The 14,244-nt window shown below is 35.6% G+C and overlaps 1 protein-coding gene across 1 annotated transcript in view; it reads right to left on the bottom strand.

Annotated features, from left to right (window-relative positions):
• FNDC3A (fibronectin type III domain containing 3A) overlaps positions 1–14,244 on the bottom strand; it is a 212,585-nt gene that overhangs the window by 101,367 nt on the left and 96,974 nt on the right. The window contains 2 exon segments of the mRNA XM_020993811.2: positions 6,494–6,569; positions 6,954–6,971. Coding sequence (XP_020849470.1) covers positions 6,494–6,569; positions 6,954–6,971 — 94 coding nt within the window.

The following is a 14,244-nucleotide window of genomic DNA, read 5'->3' as shown; positions in this document are numbered from 1 at the left end:
TCTATATTTTACTGTGGGTAGCTAAGTGACATAGTAGATATAGTCCCAGGTCTGGAGCTAGGAAAACCTGAATTCAAACCTGGACTCAGAAACTCAGTAGCTGTGTGACCTTGGGCAAGTCACTTTACCATGTCTGCCTCATTTTCCTCATCTATAAAATGAGGTGGATAAGGAAATGGCAAACTACTCCAGTATCTTCGCCAAGAAAAACCCCAAATGGGAGTTCATGAAGAATCAGACATGACTGAAATGACTTGAACAACAACAACAAATGTTCTATTTTTATTTATTTTGTACATTTTAATCTGGTTTGGATGCACTAGGGAGTGTTACCATGTGAGTGTTTGACACCTTTGTTATACAGAACTTCTTATAGTCACATCCTCAAAGCAGTGTAACACATTGTTGGAAAGAACTGGGGATGTTTAGCCTGCAGAAGAAATGACATGGGGGGGGGTGGCAGAGGGTTGCTATATGTTGATAGGTGCCTGAAAGTATCTGAAAGGTTGTTGTATGAAAGAGTAATTTCAGACTCACTTTGTTTGGCCTTAGAGAGCTGAACTAGGAGCTATGAGTAAGAGTTTTCATGACACTATTCTCTCCTGATTCTCCTGCCTGATGGAACACTCTTTCTTAGTTTCCTTTGCTGGCTCTAAATCAAGGTCATGTCTACTTAATTGTGAGTGGTTTCCTAGGCTCTGTCCTGTGACCTCTTCTTTTCTTTCTTTCCTTTTTTTTTTTTTTGCCCTTTTTGGTGAAGCAGTCAGGGTTAAGTGACTTGCCCAGGGTCACACAGTAAGTGTCAAGTGTCTGAGGTCACATTTGAACTCAGGTCCTTCTGACTCCAAGGCTGGAGCTTAATCCACTGTGCCATCTAGCTGCCCCCTCTTCTTCTCTTTTTCCTCTATACTGTTTTGCTTGGTGATCTCAATTGGCTCTCATGGGTTAAATTATCATCTCTAAACATTACGCAGAATTCAAATATGAATAAGACATAATCCATTATTCTGGAAAAGAGTCTGAGGATGGGGCCTAAGTCAAGCATCATGAAGATTTTTAGGAAATATTTCTATTTCCTTAATCTTTCTTTTCTTCCCTTCATCCTACATTTTCAAAATCATCAATCAGGAGAATATATGCTGAATGCATATATATTCAAATGATAAGTTTCATTTTATTTCATTGTTCCAACCAGGTCTTCCAACATAGCTCACTCAAAAATTAGCTGATAACCATTTATTTTATGTGGAAGTCCCTTCTTACTCTCAGAAACACCCTAGGTAATAATATTAATACTAATGATGATGACGATGATAGCATTTATGCAGCACTTTAAAGTTTGCAAAACATTTTACAAATATCCTCATAGGTTATCCTCATTTTACAGATAAGGAAACTGAGACCGAGTGGTTAAGTGACTTGCCTAGGGTCACACAGCTAGTGACTGAGGCTGGATACAAAACCCAGGTCTAGTGCTCTGCACCACCTAGCACTGCTTCTCTTCCTACCTGCTCTGAACTTCTTCCCCCCCCCAAAAAAAAAATCAAGCTTAATGGTACAGTTTTTAGTACATAAAAGATTTCTATGAAGACAGCTTAGTTCTTCATGCTTTCTTCAAAAGACTTTTATTGGACACTTTCTTCAAAAGACTTTTATTGGACACTTTCTTCAAAAAACATTCATTGTATACCTACTATGTGCATGTCACTGTGCTGGAGCCAATCAAAAAGATTATAGTAATTTTCACAGCACATCTCTCTGTACCTGACACCTCAACTTGCTATCAGAACACTTCACATCTCACTAGGCAAGCATAAGAACAATTAAAAGGTCATTGAATCAGACTTAAAAATACAGCTTCCAGTGGTATCCACGCAATGTCAAAATATAGGGAGGAATGCCCCAGTACAGTGAGTAGAATCTCGGTAGGAGATTTAAAAGAGGACATGGCCAAGAGGCCCACAGGATGAAAGATGGAAGAGTTTTGATCTACACCATTAGAATATTCACACTGATGAGATTATAATTTCATAAGTCTACTTACTGTAGAGCTTATAACCATTTATATAGGAGTTTTGAGAAGGTAGAGATCACTTCAGGATCAGGTGGTCAAGGAAACAGCAGGAATATAAACTGGTTCTTGGAGGTGGAAATTAGATATACAACAGAACACATGATCAAAGGCATACACCTACATTAACAGGAAAACTGGGACAATGCAAGAGCATGTTAAAGGTACAGTGAATAAGTTAGAGCTTAAGATTCGTACACAAAGTAGAAAGACGTAAAACTTTTAAGGTAGAGACCTAGACCTAGAGTAAGGAACAAGTTTATAATATGATTAAGTATTTGCTCTTTCCTACTCGATTTACCACGTATTTAGGTTTTTATATCTGATATATTACGACTTGCACAAACCTATAACCTCTAGCTTTTAATCTGATTAATTACTTGATCCTTTGTAAGAAAGTTATCTTTCAGGAGGGACTTCATTACAATGACAGTAACAACCTTGGTCTAATGCCTTTACCCTATTTAAAATCATTCCCTCAATTCTAGCACCTAACGCTATAGTTATGAAATCAAATTTAAAAAAATTATTGTGTCTTGAAGTAGGTCAACTTGATTTAAAGCACTGTAGGACAATTACAAGATCACAACATGTAGAGTCTGAAGCTGTAAGGGACCTCAGACATCATATATTAAAATCTGCTTTGGAATACAATTTTTTATAAAAAGTATATTATTCTTCTTCACTGTAAATGTCATAAAATTTCTCGCAATTTAGATACTTCATTTTCAGAAATTAGCTATTACACATTTTAAAGCAGTAATTTATTTTTTAAAATTTTCTACCTATGTATCAGAAAACTGAATGACTTGTTTATTTGCTCTTCTCCCCTCTACCATCACCCCTCCAAAAAATTAACTATGAAGTAATGGCAAGCTCAACAACCTTCTTTAATTTAGTAGATTACTTACGGATATTTAAGGGGACATATGTCCTTTCTCTAACGGGTAAAGTGTACTACCATCAACATAAATAAAACACAACAAAATATTAAACTCCTTATAACTCTCAATGTGACCAGACTGTGAATCATCGCAAAATATCATTTGGAAAGTCTGTCTATTCTTTTCTCCTGTTTTCATCAAGTATGCTCTAGATGTATGGATAGACCATTCTCATAAAAATTTTAGAAGGATGAAATAGCAGGTATAACTCATGTTTACATAATATTTCAAGGTTTACAAAATGCCTTGAGAAGTAGAGCTATTATACTATATAGCTCAGTATCTTATTATGTTATCTTAGGTACCCTTAAAAAAAAAGCGATGAGTATACTTTTTTCCTCCCATTCTTTAGGAATCTTCTCTTTTTTGAAATATACTGAGAATCAATCCATGAATGCATTTAAAACTGCCACTGCCAGGACTGAATTCATCTATGTACTGGGTAAAATCTAGCCATTCTTTCCAACTTCACCTCATCAATTGTCATGACCACTTCTACAGATAGTACATTTAAGACTGAGGTGGCAAACATCGTTGGAAAATCTCATTTTGATATTCACACAACTTTTCCACAACTTCATTCTTCATAATGAAAGCTGCTGTTTAGAAATTGTAATTAACGACATAGAAGTCTTTCTTTGCACTTCAGTAACACTGAAAGGGAAGATAATCAAGTGGAGGAGGTACTGTAAATATATACATAAAAATAAAACTACCTCTAAGTAATATATTGATGTGATGTACTAGAAAAAATAATCTATAATATCACCTTTAAAATTATATCCCCTTTTGTCAATCAATCAACAAACATTTATTAAGCACTGTGCTAAATGTTGGTAGAACAATGAAAAAGCAAACTGCTGGCCCACAAGGAGCATACAATCTAATCTGGGAGACAACATGCACAGAAATAGGTATATACAAGAGATTTTGTCATTCAGTGGTTTCAGTCGTGTTTGACTCTTCATGATCCCTTTTTGGGTTTTCTTTGCAAACCACTTTGGAGTGGTTTGCCATTTTCTTCTCCAGCTAATTTTACAGATGAGGAAACTCAGGCAAACAGGATTAAAAGTGATTTGCCCAGGGTCACACAGCTAATAAGTGTCTGAGGCTGGATTTGAACTCATGAAGATGAGTCTTCCTGATTCCAAGGCCAGTTCTCTATCCACTGCACCACCTAGCTGCCCTACGACACAGAGAGAGACGGAGACAGACACACAGACAAAGAGCGTGTATATAAAATGTAATTTTGGAAGGAAAGGCATTAAAAGTCCCGCACAGGAGTAGGAGGACCTCCTGCAAAAGATGACATTTGAACTGACTGCTGAAGGAGGCTAGAGGAGCTAAGAGGCAGAGATGAAGAAGAGAAAGAATATTCCAGGCATGGGAGATAGAGCTCTTAATGCTTTCCTCTAAGATCACCTCCCAAGTCTTCTCTCTATATCTTATGAATACCTAGTTATTTACATATTATCTCTCTCATTAGACTTAAAACTCCTTTAGGACAGGTTCTGTTTTTAATGCAGCAATACCATTTACTGTCCTTCAGTGGGCCAGAGAAAGAAAGAAACACTGGTAAAAAGCAATAGCTGGTGGCAGTGTACAGTGAAGAAAGAAGGTCAACATACAGGATTCAAGGAAGAAAAGAAGTGGGTAGCCAGGGAGCTGTATCAAACAAAGAAGTGTTCCTGGAGTTTACATTAGCTGAAGGCTCTGGCCCCATATACTCTTTGCTCTCTATGCCTAATTTCCATCACTAATATCTCCAGTTTCCCATCCTGACGTGCAGACTCCTGACACTATTTTCCAAGCACTGTGTTAAACACCATAAACACAAGTACAAAAAGGTGTGACAACAGTATCAGCAATACTGTGTGATGATCAACTATGAGAGACTCAACTCTTCTCAGCAACACAATGATCGAAGACACTCACAAAGGAAAATGCTATCCATATCCAGATAAAGAACTGGTGGACTCTGAATGCAGACTGAAGCATGTTTTTTTCTTCACTTACATTATTCTTTCTTCTTTAACAACTGCAATTAACATGGAAATGTTTTTTACATGACAACATATATATATATATATATATACATACATACATACATACATACATATATATATACACATATATATATATATTATATATATATATATATATATTATATATATATATAGAAACTATTTTAAAAAAGTGTGACAATTCTTGCACTCAAGGAACTACAAGAATATGCATTCCCAGTATGTTGCAATTAGGGAAAGGTAGAGAAATCACTCTGGATTAAGATGGGATTTGAAAAGTTTGTTCTTGTTGAAATATTGAGAACATTTTCCCATTGAAAAACTGTTAATATAGTGTGATTATGTTCTTCTGTATTATTAGTATGGTATGTGATGGACTAATCATGCTTTTGTGGGCTGATTTAAAAACTTCAACTAAATATGTTTTACATCATGGACTCCACTGGCAATCTGATGAAGGCTATGGATCCCTTCTAAGAATAATGTTTTCAAATGCATAAAATAAAATACATAGGATTACAAAAACAAATGATACTGACAAACAGTGTGGAGTTGGGAATATTGTAACTATATGTGATCTACTGACAGGTCTAATAACTATAGCAATTTCCAAGTAGTGATAACTATAAACACTATTTTGAGATATCTCTAACAACTGTAATGTGATATAAAAATACCTATGATTTCTATTGGTAATAGCTGTACGTACTGCTAACACAACTGTGGTTTATTACCTACATCTATAACTGAAGAAAATGCTAAACTTCAACAAGTTAAATTTTTTTTTTCCTCATGCAAGTTGAAAAGACTACCTGAAATCCATCCATAAGTATCAGGCTAAGAATTCCTACTCTACAGAATATTACTGCATAGTATATTGCTCCAAACACACGTCGCACATTTTTTACAATTCTGGTTTATATAATGCTTGAATGAAAAAACAAATTGTGCTGTTAGTACTCCAAAAGCTTTTGACGGAAGGTCTTGCTCCCGTAACAGTTAGAAAAATTAGAACTCTTTGGTAGATGGCTTAGTAGCTGGATTTAAACTTCACTAGACATAATAGCTCCTGAATCTATTATCCAAAGCTACGATGCTTTTTAAATGCAATGGATAATGATGAAAAGGACATATTATAGGAAGATCAAGTGAAACAAAAATCATATAAAAATAGTGATACAGGTAGTAGTGACAAAAAATGAAAGACAGCTTTATTTGAAATGAAAGACATATTAAAATCTCTCAGTTAAGTATTTCAAAACAGTAATTTTGTATGATTTTCACTATATACCTACATATTTTATATAACACACACATATGTACGTATCTCCTTCTGTTCTCTCTTCTCTTCCCCATCCACACTTCCCCACCAGTTTTCAAACAGCTCTTAATTTAAGTAGGGTGGTCTATATTTGGACTAAATGGTACTTCTGTCTCAGAATTACCAATCTTACCTGTAATGCACTGAATGTGTCCATCTTCTCTTCTTATTGTAAATGCTTCCCCTGGGTTAACTTGCACCAGAATAACCTTAAAATAAGTGGGGGAAAGGGGGAAAAGTATTAACTAAAACAATGACAGAAGAGAAACATTTTAAAATGTGCTGTTTTCCAGCTATGAGAAGATGCATTTCTCCCTATGAAGTATTCTGACATGGGTGACAAGAGGAAACATACACACCGATAATTCAGGCAATCCAAGTCTGTTAAAAGTACACAAACACCTGATTTATTTTTAAAAATAGACTTTCAGCAACATTAATTACTCAAAACATAGTCAAGAATGCAAAAGTAAACGAAAAAGAAAGCTAAGTAATAGACAGCAATTATAAAACTCATGTACTTTACAGCAAGCCCTCACCCAGACAACTGGCTATACTATAAGGAAATGGATTAAGAGAAGCAATATACTTACATTTGTGAAAAGGGACAGCTGACAGCATAAGGAAGAGACAAAAGCAATTGGGCGCTATTTAGTATGGTGATAAACATACACATCTTAATTGCACAATACAATTGACACAGTATAATAACTGATGGCTAATTCATATTTAGTACATTCATGCATTATTGAATATTAAAAAAAACATTTCATTCCATTAACATCTGTTAAGCACTAAGTGCTATATGCAATGCACTATAATATTCAGAGAAGTGTAACACGAAGCACACTGTGATGGGGGCAAAGTATATAAAGTAGTCTAAGTAAGTGAGGGGAGAGAAAGCACTTTAAGCTAAGGAGGAATTAGGAAAACTTCATGGACAAAGTAGCATTAGAGGCAACACTGATGGAAAAAGAATTTAAAGATATATAGATGAGAAGGGAATGAAATTCAGGTTTGGAGAAAGACATATGTGAAAGAGCAAAAACAGGTCACAGCAGGTTAGGTCAGGGAACAACCAGTCCAGTCTGGCTAGAACATAAGCTACTCATGAGCAAGGATTGCTTCATTTATTGTACTTCTATCCCCAGCACTCAGTACAGTATTTAGCATATAGTAAGCACTACCTGTGCTTGAGTTATTGGTTGAAATGAGGCTAATGAAATTTGTTGTTGTTCAGTCATGTCTGACTCTTCATGACTCCATGGACCATACTGACCACGAGATTTTCTTGGCTAAGATGCTGGAGTGGTTTGCCATTTTCCTCTCCAGTGGATTAAGGCAAACAGGTTAAGTGACTCCCCTGGTCATACAGCTAGTAAGCATCTATGTCTGGATTTTAACTCAGATCTGCCGGACTCCATGCCCAGCACTCTTATCTACTAAGTCATCTAGCTGCCTCCTATACTGAAACGGAGGTAACCTTTATAAATGTATAATCATTTTATAAGCATAGCTTATCTTGGTTCTTCTATCCCTCAGTTCTAATTCTAAATCCTAGGATCCTGTTAATTTCAGCTTAATATTAGCCCTGTGAGGGCGGAAACTATCTTATGTATGTTATCTTCGACCTCGCACCAAATATAGACCTTTAATAAAGAGTTGTTGAATGACTAAACTGCAGTTGTTAACATATGACCTGATTTTAGCTAAGAATTTCAGTTCTTTCTATTAAGCCTTTTCTTAGAATGTTAACAAAAAAGCACTATACACTTTCAGTTCAACTTCCTCTATAATTTGGTCATACAGTATCAAGCCTAGTTTCCTACTAATCTAACACCTATTCTGCGTTTGTACTTTTTTTTATGTTGTCACTCAAATAGCACTAATTATGGAATGTGCCTAACCTAATGATTTCATAGATCCTTCAATCTCGTCAACGTAGGTACTCCTGCTGCCAACAACACATACTGCAATCCAACTACACCTTCTCATACCGTGCAATTCTTGGGCATCTCCTTAAACCATAAATAAATGTTCATTCCATCCCCACTGGAAGTCTTCCTCTAGATCTTTTGACATTTTGTGAATGCGCACAGAAATCAAGCTGTCCTTCTAATATCTGTAGTGGACTGAATGCCAGGTACAGAGCTATGAAGACTTAAGTTCAAATCTAGTCTCAGATCTTATTAGCCAAGTGACCTCGGCAGGCCACTTAACAACTCTCAGCTTCTATTTTTTTTATCTGTAATGATTTAATTGTACCTATCTCCCAAGATTATCATGAAAATCAAATGAGATTAATGTTAAGTAAAGCACTTTTGAAAATCAAAAAAATGTTATACTAGCTATTATTATTACATATCCAGTTAGTATCATTTTCTGATCATATATTTCTTTGATGATATTATCTACATTACTTTTCTGGCTATCATATATCTTTACCTGAGCCTTTGGGTCACTCACAATTTAAGTTTTTCAGAAATCATGTTGTTGTATAATAGACAGCCATATGGGACCACCAAAAGAATGGAGATAGAGACTGGAACTATGACTTCAGGAAGCTCCTGATGAGGAACAATATATGTTGGCACCTTCGTTTCAACTTACAAACTTAACAGAGTTGCTTAAAGTGTTTGAGAGTTGACTCATTGAGTTAAATGACTTGCCCAGGATCACAAAACCACTCACTGTATGTCAGAATATCAGTATTTTTAAAAGTCAGAAAGTGTTCAGCCAATTCAGCCAAATTTAATCCAGACCACTATCTCCTCCCTATTAATTTCTAAATAGTTCACTATCCTCTGCAATATCTACACAAGAAAAGCATGAACTAACTCAATGTAGTAACTACCAAGCTACATGTCCTAAATACGTGCAACTTACAGACTTTATATTTGGTTTTTGCTATGTTGATTGCCAGCTAGTTTATCTCTTCTAAAAGTCTATGATTTCACTGAAAAAGTCTGATGTGCATTATGTTAAGGATTCTTCCAACTCTAGAAGTGGATCATCCTGTTGATTTTCAATCAGAAGACCTTGAATACATATCTCCCTCTATAGTGAATTTTTCCATTTGGATCCTGCCTAGGAAATCTTCCATGACAATTATTAATACCTTGAGGTAAGGATGCCTTCCTAATTAATCCCTTGCTTGATTATTAATAATCAGAAGATTTTCTAATAAAATCATCCCTTTGATTATATGAAGAAATATAGTAGGATATTCATGTGTATATGTTTATGGATAGGTATACAGACACATACATATCCTCAGGGAGTGAGCCAAAGAGAGAACACCTGTTGGAAAGTCTTTAATGCTAGTTTTGGTCTGTCACATAAAATGCATTTTATGGCAACCATTAAACATCAGGATCATATATTCTCCAACCCTTCAGTCACTTTCCTACAAAATTCTGTTTCCTTTACATATTTCCATTAAGTTATGCTCTTGCCACATTTGTAGACTTATCCTTGGAGAAATTTTATAGAGATGAAAAACTAGATGCATTGGTTAGTGATATCTTCTTCATAGTCTTTTAAAAAAATAATATACTCTATTGTTTTTTTCTCCACTCTTTAAAACTGATTCCTCAATGTCATCAAAATGGATTTCTTTGGAAATACTTAGTCAAGTACAGATCTTCCCAATTTCATCTTCTTGAATTCCTTTTCCATCTTCTTTGCTCAACACATAGAGGTGCTGGTACAAATATATGGTTCCATTGTTATTGATAATGAAAACTGACGATGTAGAACGCTAACAAAAGTTTCATTTTATGTCATATTTGTCATTTTCCCTTCAGTTTAATTCATAAACGTTTTTAGAATGATCTAAGTTGGTTCTCAAGCTTTCTGTAAACTTTGTTTTTCCTTCCATAACTTTTCACTGTTTATGAGGTTATACTACTTACAAGCATCTACCACCATCTTGTCATACTTTAAAAAATGGTACTCTAAAAGCATGGCCTGCAAAATAGGGTGCACAAGATGATCAATTGGAAGTGTGTGTGTGTGTGTGTGTATGAACTTCTTTTTATTTATTTTAAAAAATAAAAAAATTAAACTTTGCTCATATTTAACATACCGACTGGCACTCATACTCTATGTAACAGATGGTCATGGGACACATAGGGTATACAAGATATCCTTAGGAAAAAGGGGACATTTCACTCCTCAAAGGGGTTTTTTAGTAGTAGCTCTACATAGTTTTCAGGCTATTGTGATATACTGCAGTTTATCTGTGGCTAGTTAAGTGGACTTAGAGATTATATTACACAGTTTTAGTTAAACTAACCTTCACAAAAGACAAGTGGCTTAAATAGATTCCTGCAAAATATCATGGATAACAGATAATACTAATAATCTGAGCACAAGCAAACAAGAAAATGGCAGAACTGACACTACACTTAGTAGAAGCTTTATATCAGTAATACTATAAGACATGACAAAATTATCAATATTTGAAATATATACTTACATGCACAATCATTAATGATGAATCTTGCCACATTATAGTGTATTAAAATACTAGCTAATAATAATATTAAGTCATGATAATGAGCAGGACATTAAAAAACAAATCTTTTGTTTTCCAAAACAAAACAAATGTCACTGCTAAAAAATGCATTACCTACAGACTTAACCTGAATTCCCTAACCTATTCAAATATCTTCCAAGCAAACAATCTCAGTGGGTTTTAAACCAATTTGTTAAAAATAAAAATTCAAAATCTAAAGATAGCAGGGAAAACCCAGAAGTTGCCTGAGCTCTCCCGAGTTTCCCTCAGAAACAAAGTTAAATCAAGCCTCTAAACGGATTCTGGAGTGGAAAAAAAATTCCAGCTTAAGATAACTTAGAAGGATTTCAGGAAAGGTCTGTCTCACTTGGGTAAAAGGGGAGCACAGCCCAGTGCAGGCAGTGTTTGGGCAAGCCAGCAAGAGGCTCTTAGCCACAGCACAGATCAGCAACCAAGGCCCCTGGTCCAGCAGCTCAATCGTGAGGCCTCCAGCCCCAGCACAAAAGGCAAACTGCCAGCTCTGAAACCCCTGGTAGTACAGATGTGACTAAGCTGAGCCACCCCAGCATAGTGAGCAAGCCACCAGTCACTGAGGCCCCAGCGCAAAAAGCCAGCTACTAGGCCTCTGGCCCCCAACACAAGAAGCTTGGGACAGTGCCCCAGAAGCAAAGCTCAACTTTAAGTCATGAAATAGGCTGAAAATTAAGCAAAAAACCAGAAAAGAGTCCTGACCATAGAAAGCTACTACAGAGACAGGGAAGATCAAAACACAAATTTAGAAGAGGACAACAATGTCAAAATGCCTACATGCATTCCCCTCAAAGGGGAATGTGAATTGGTCTCAAGTCCAAAAAGCCCTCTTGGAGGAGCTCAAAAAGGATTTTAAAAATCAAATAAGAGAGGTAGAAGAAAAATTGCAAAAAAAAAAAAAAGAGTTATGCAAGAAAAGTTGAACAGCTTGGAAAAGGAGGGACACAAATTGACTGAAGAAAACAATTCTTTAAAAAGCTAGAACTGGCCAAATTGGGGGAAAAAAATCCACTGAAGAAACAATTCCTTAAAAAATAGAATTGGCCAAATGGAAAAGGAGGTACAAAAGCTAACTGAAGAAAATAATCCCTTAAAAATCAGAATTGGGCAAGTGGAAGCTAATGACTCTTTGAAACATCAAGAATCAGTCAAAACAAATCAAAAAACATGAAAAAATAGAAGAAAATGTAAAATACCTCATCAGAAAAACAAATAACCTGGAAAACAGATCCAGGAGAGATAATTTAAGAATGAATGGACTACCTGAAAGGCATGATCAAAAAAAAGAACCCAGACAGCATCTTTCAAGAACTTATCAAAGAAAACTCCCCCGATATCCTAGAACCAGAGGGTAAAATAGTAACAGAAAGAATCCACTGATCACCTCCTGAAAGAAATCCCAAAATGAAAGCTCCAAGGAATATTGTAGGCAAATTCCAGAATTATCAAGTCAAGTAGAAAACACTGCAAACAGCCAGAAAGAATTCAAATATCAGGGAGCCACAGTCATGATTAAAAGAGATTGGATTACAATGAAAAATCAACTACTCAGCAAAACTGAGCATAATTTTTCAGAGGAAAAGATAGACATTCAATGAAATAGGAGACTTTCAAACTTTCCTGATGAAAAGATTAGAGCTGAAAAGAAAACTCGATCTTTAAATATAAGAAGCATAAAAAGAAAGAAAAAAACCAAACATGTTATTCAATGAAGTTAAATTGTTTACACCATTATATGGAAAGATGATACTTCTAACTCTTGATAACTGTATCTCTATTAGGGAAACTAGAAGGAGTATACATAGAGGGTATGATTATAAGTTGACTTTGATGGGATGATATAAAAAATTAAGGGGTTAAAAAAAGGATTGTTCTGGGAGAAGAAGAAAGGGAGGGGCCAAATAGAGTAAATTATGCCACATGAAGAGGTGCAAAAGACCAATTTATAGTAGAGGGAAAAAAGGGAGGAGAGATTCATTGTTTGAACCCTACTCTCACTGGATTTGGTTCAAAGAGGAAAAAATACTCAGCTGGAGTTGGAAATTTATCTTACCTTATAGAGAAGCAGGAGGGGAAAAGAGAAAGAAAAGGGAGGGGGGACTGACAGAAGGGAGGGCAAATTGAGGGAGGTGGTGGTCAGAAGCAGAACACTGGTGAGGAAGGAGAGGGTGAAAGGAGACAGAAAAGCATAAACAGGGAAAATAGGATGGAGGGAAATACAATTAGTAATCATAACTGTGAAGGTGAATGCAACAAACTCTCCCATAAAATCGAAGTGGTTAGCAGAGTAGGTTCTTTTTTTTTTTAACCAGTATTTTTTTCCCCCTAATTACACATCAAAACAATTTTTAGGATTCATTTTTACGAGACTTTGAGTTCCAAATTTTTCTCCTTCCTCCCTCTCTTCTTCCAAAAAGAGTAAGCAATTTGACATAGGTCATACATGTGCTATCATGTAAAACATATTTCAATGCTATAGTTGTGAAAGAAGAAACATCATAAAGAAAAAAAACACAAAAAAGAATAAAGTGAAAAAAGTATGTTCCAATCTGCATTCAGAGTCCATCAGTTCTTTACCCGGATGTGGACAGTATTCTCCTTTGTGAGTCCTCTGTATTTGTCTTGGATTACTGTGTTACTGAACACAATGCTGGTGTTACTGTGTACAATGTTTTCCTGGTTCTGCTTATTTCACTTTACATCAGTTCATACAAGTCGTTCTAGGTTTTTCTGAAATCTGCCTACTCATCATTTCTTATTGTACAATAGTATTCCTTTACATTCATATACCACAGCTTGTTCAGCCATTCCCCAGTTGATGGATGTCCTCTCAATTTCCAACATTTTGCCACCAGGAAAAGGGCTGCTATAAATATTTTTGCACACGTTAGTCTTCTCCCCCCACTTTTTACAATCTTTGGGATACAATATAGACCTAGTAGCAGTATTGCTGGATCAAAGGGTATGTACAGTTTTACAGCCATTTGTGCATAGTTCCAAATTGCTCTCCAGAATACCTGGATTAATTCACAACTCTACCAACAGTGTACTAATGTCCTAATTTTCCCACATCTTCTCCAACATTTATCATTTCCTTTTTTTGTCATATTCGCCAATCTGATGTGTGTGAGGTAGTACCTCAGAGCTGTTTTAATTTGCATTTCTCTAATCAAAAGTGATTGAGAGCACTTTTTCATATGCTTATAGATAGCTTTGATTTCTTTATCTGAAAGTTATTTGTTCATATCCTTTGACCACTGATCAGCTAGGGAATGGCTTGTATTCTTATAAATTTGACTCAGTCCTCTATATATTTGAGAAACAAAGCCTTTATC

The sequence above is a fragment of the Phascolarctos cinereus genome, unplaced genomic scaffold (genome assembly GCF_003287225.1).
Source record: "Phascolarctos cinereus isolate Bilbo 61053 unplaced genomic scaffold, phaCin_HiC Scaffold_726;HRSCAF=1367, whole genome shotgun sequence".
NCBI classification, from domain to species: Eukaryota; Metazoa; Chordata; class Mammalia; order Diprotodontia; family Phascolarctidae; genus Phascolarctos; species Phascolarctos cinereus.
The sequence above is the reverse complement of the archived record's forward strand: the minus strand, read 5'-3'. Positions and strand labels throughout refer to the sequence as shown.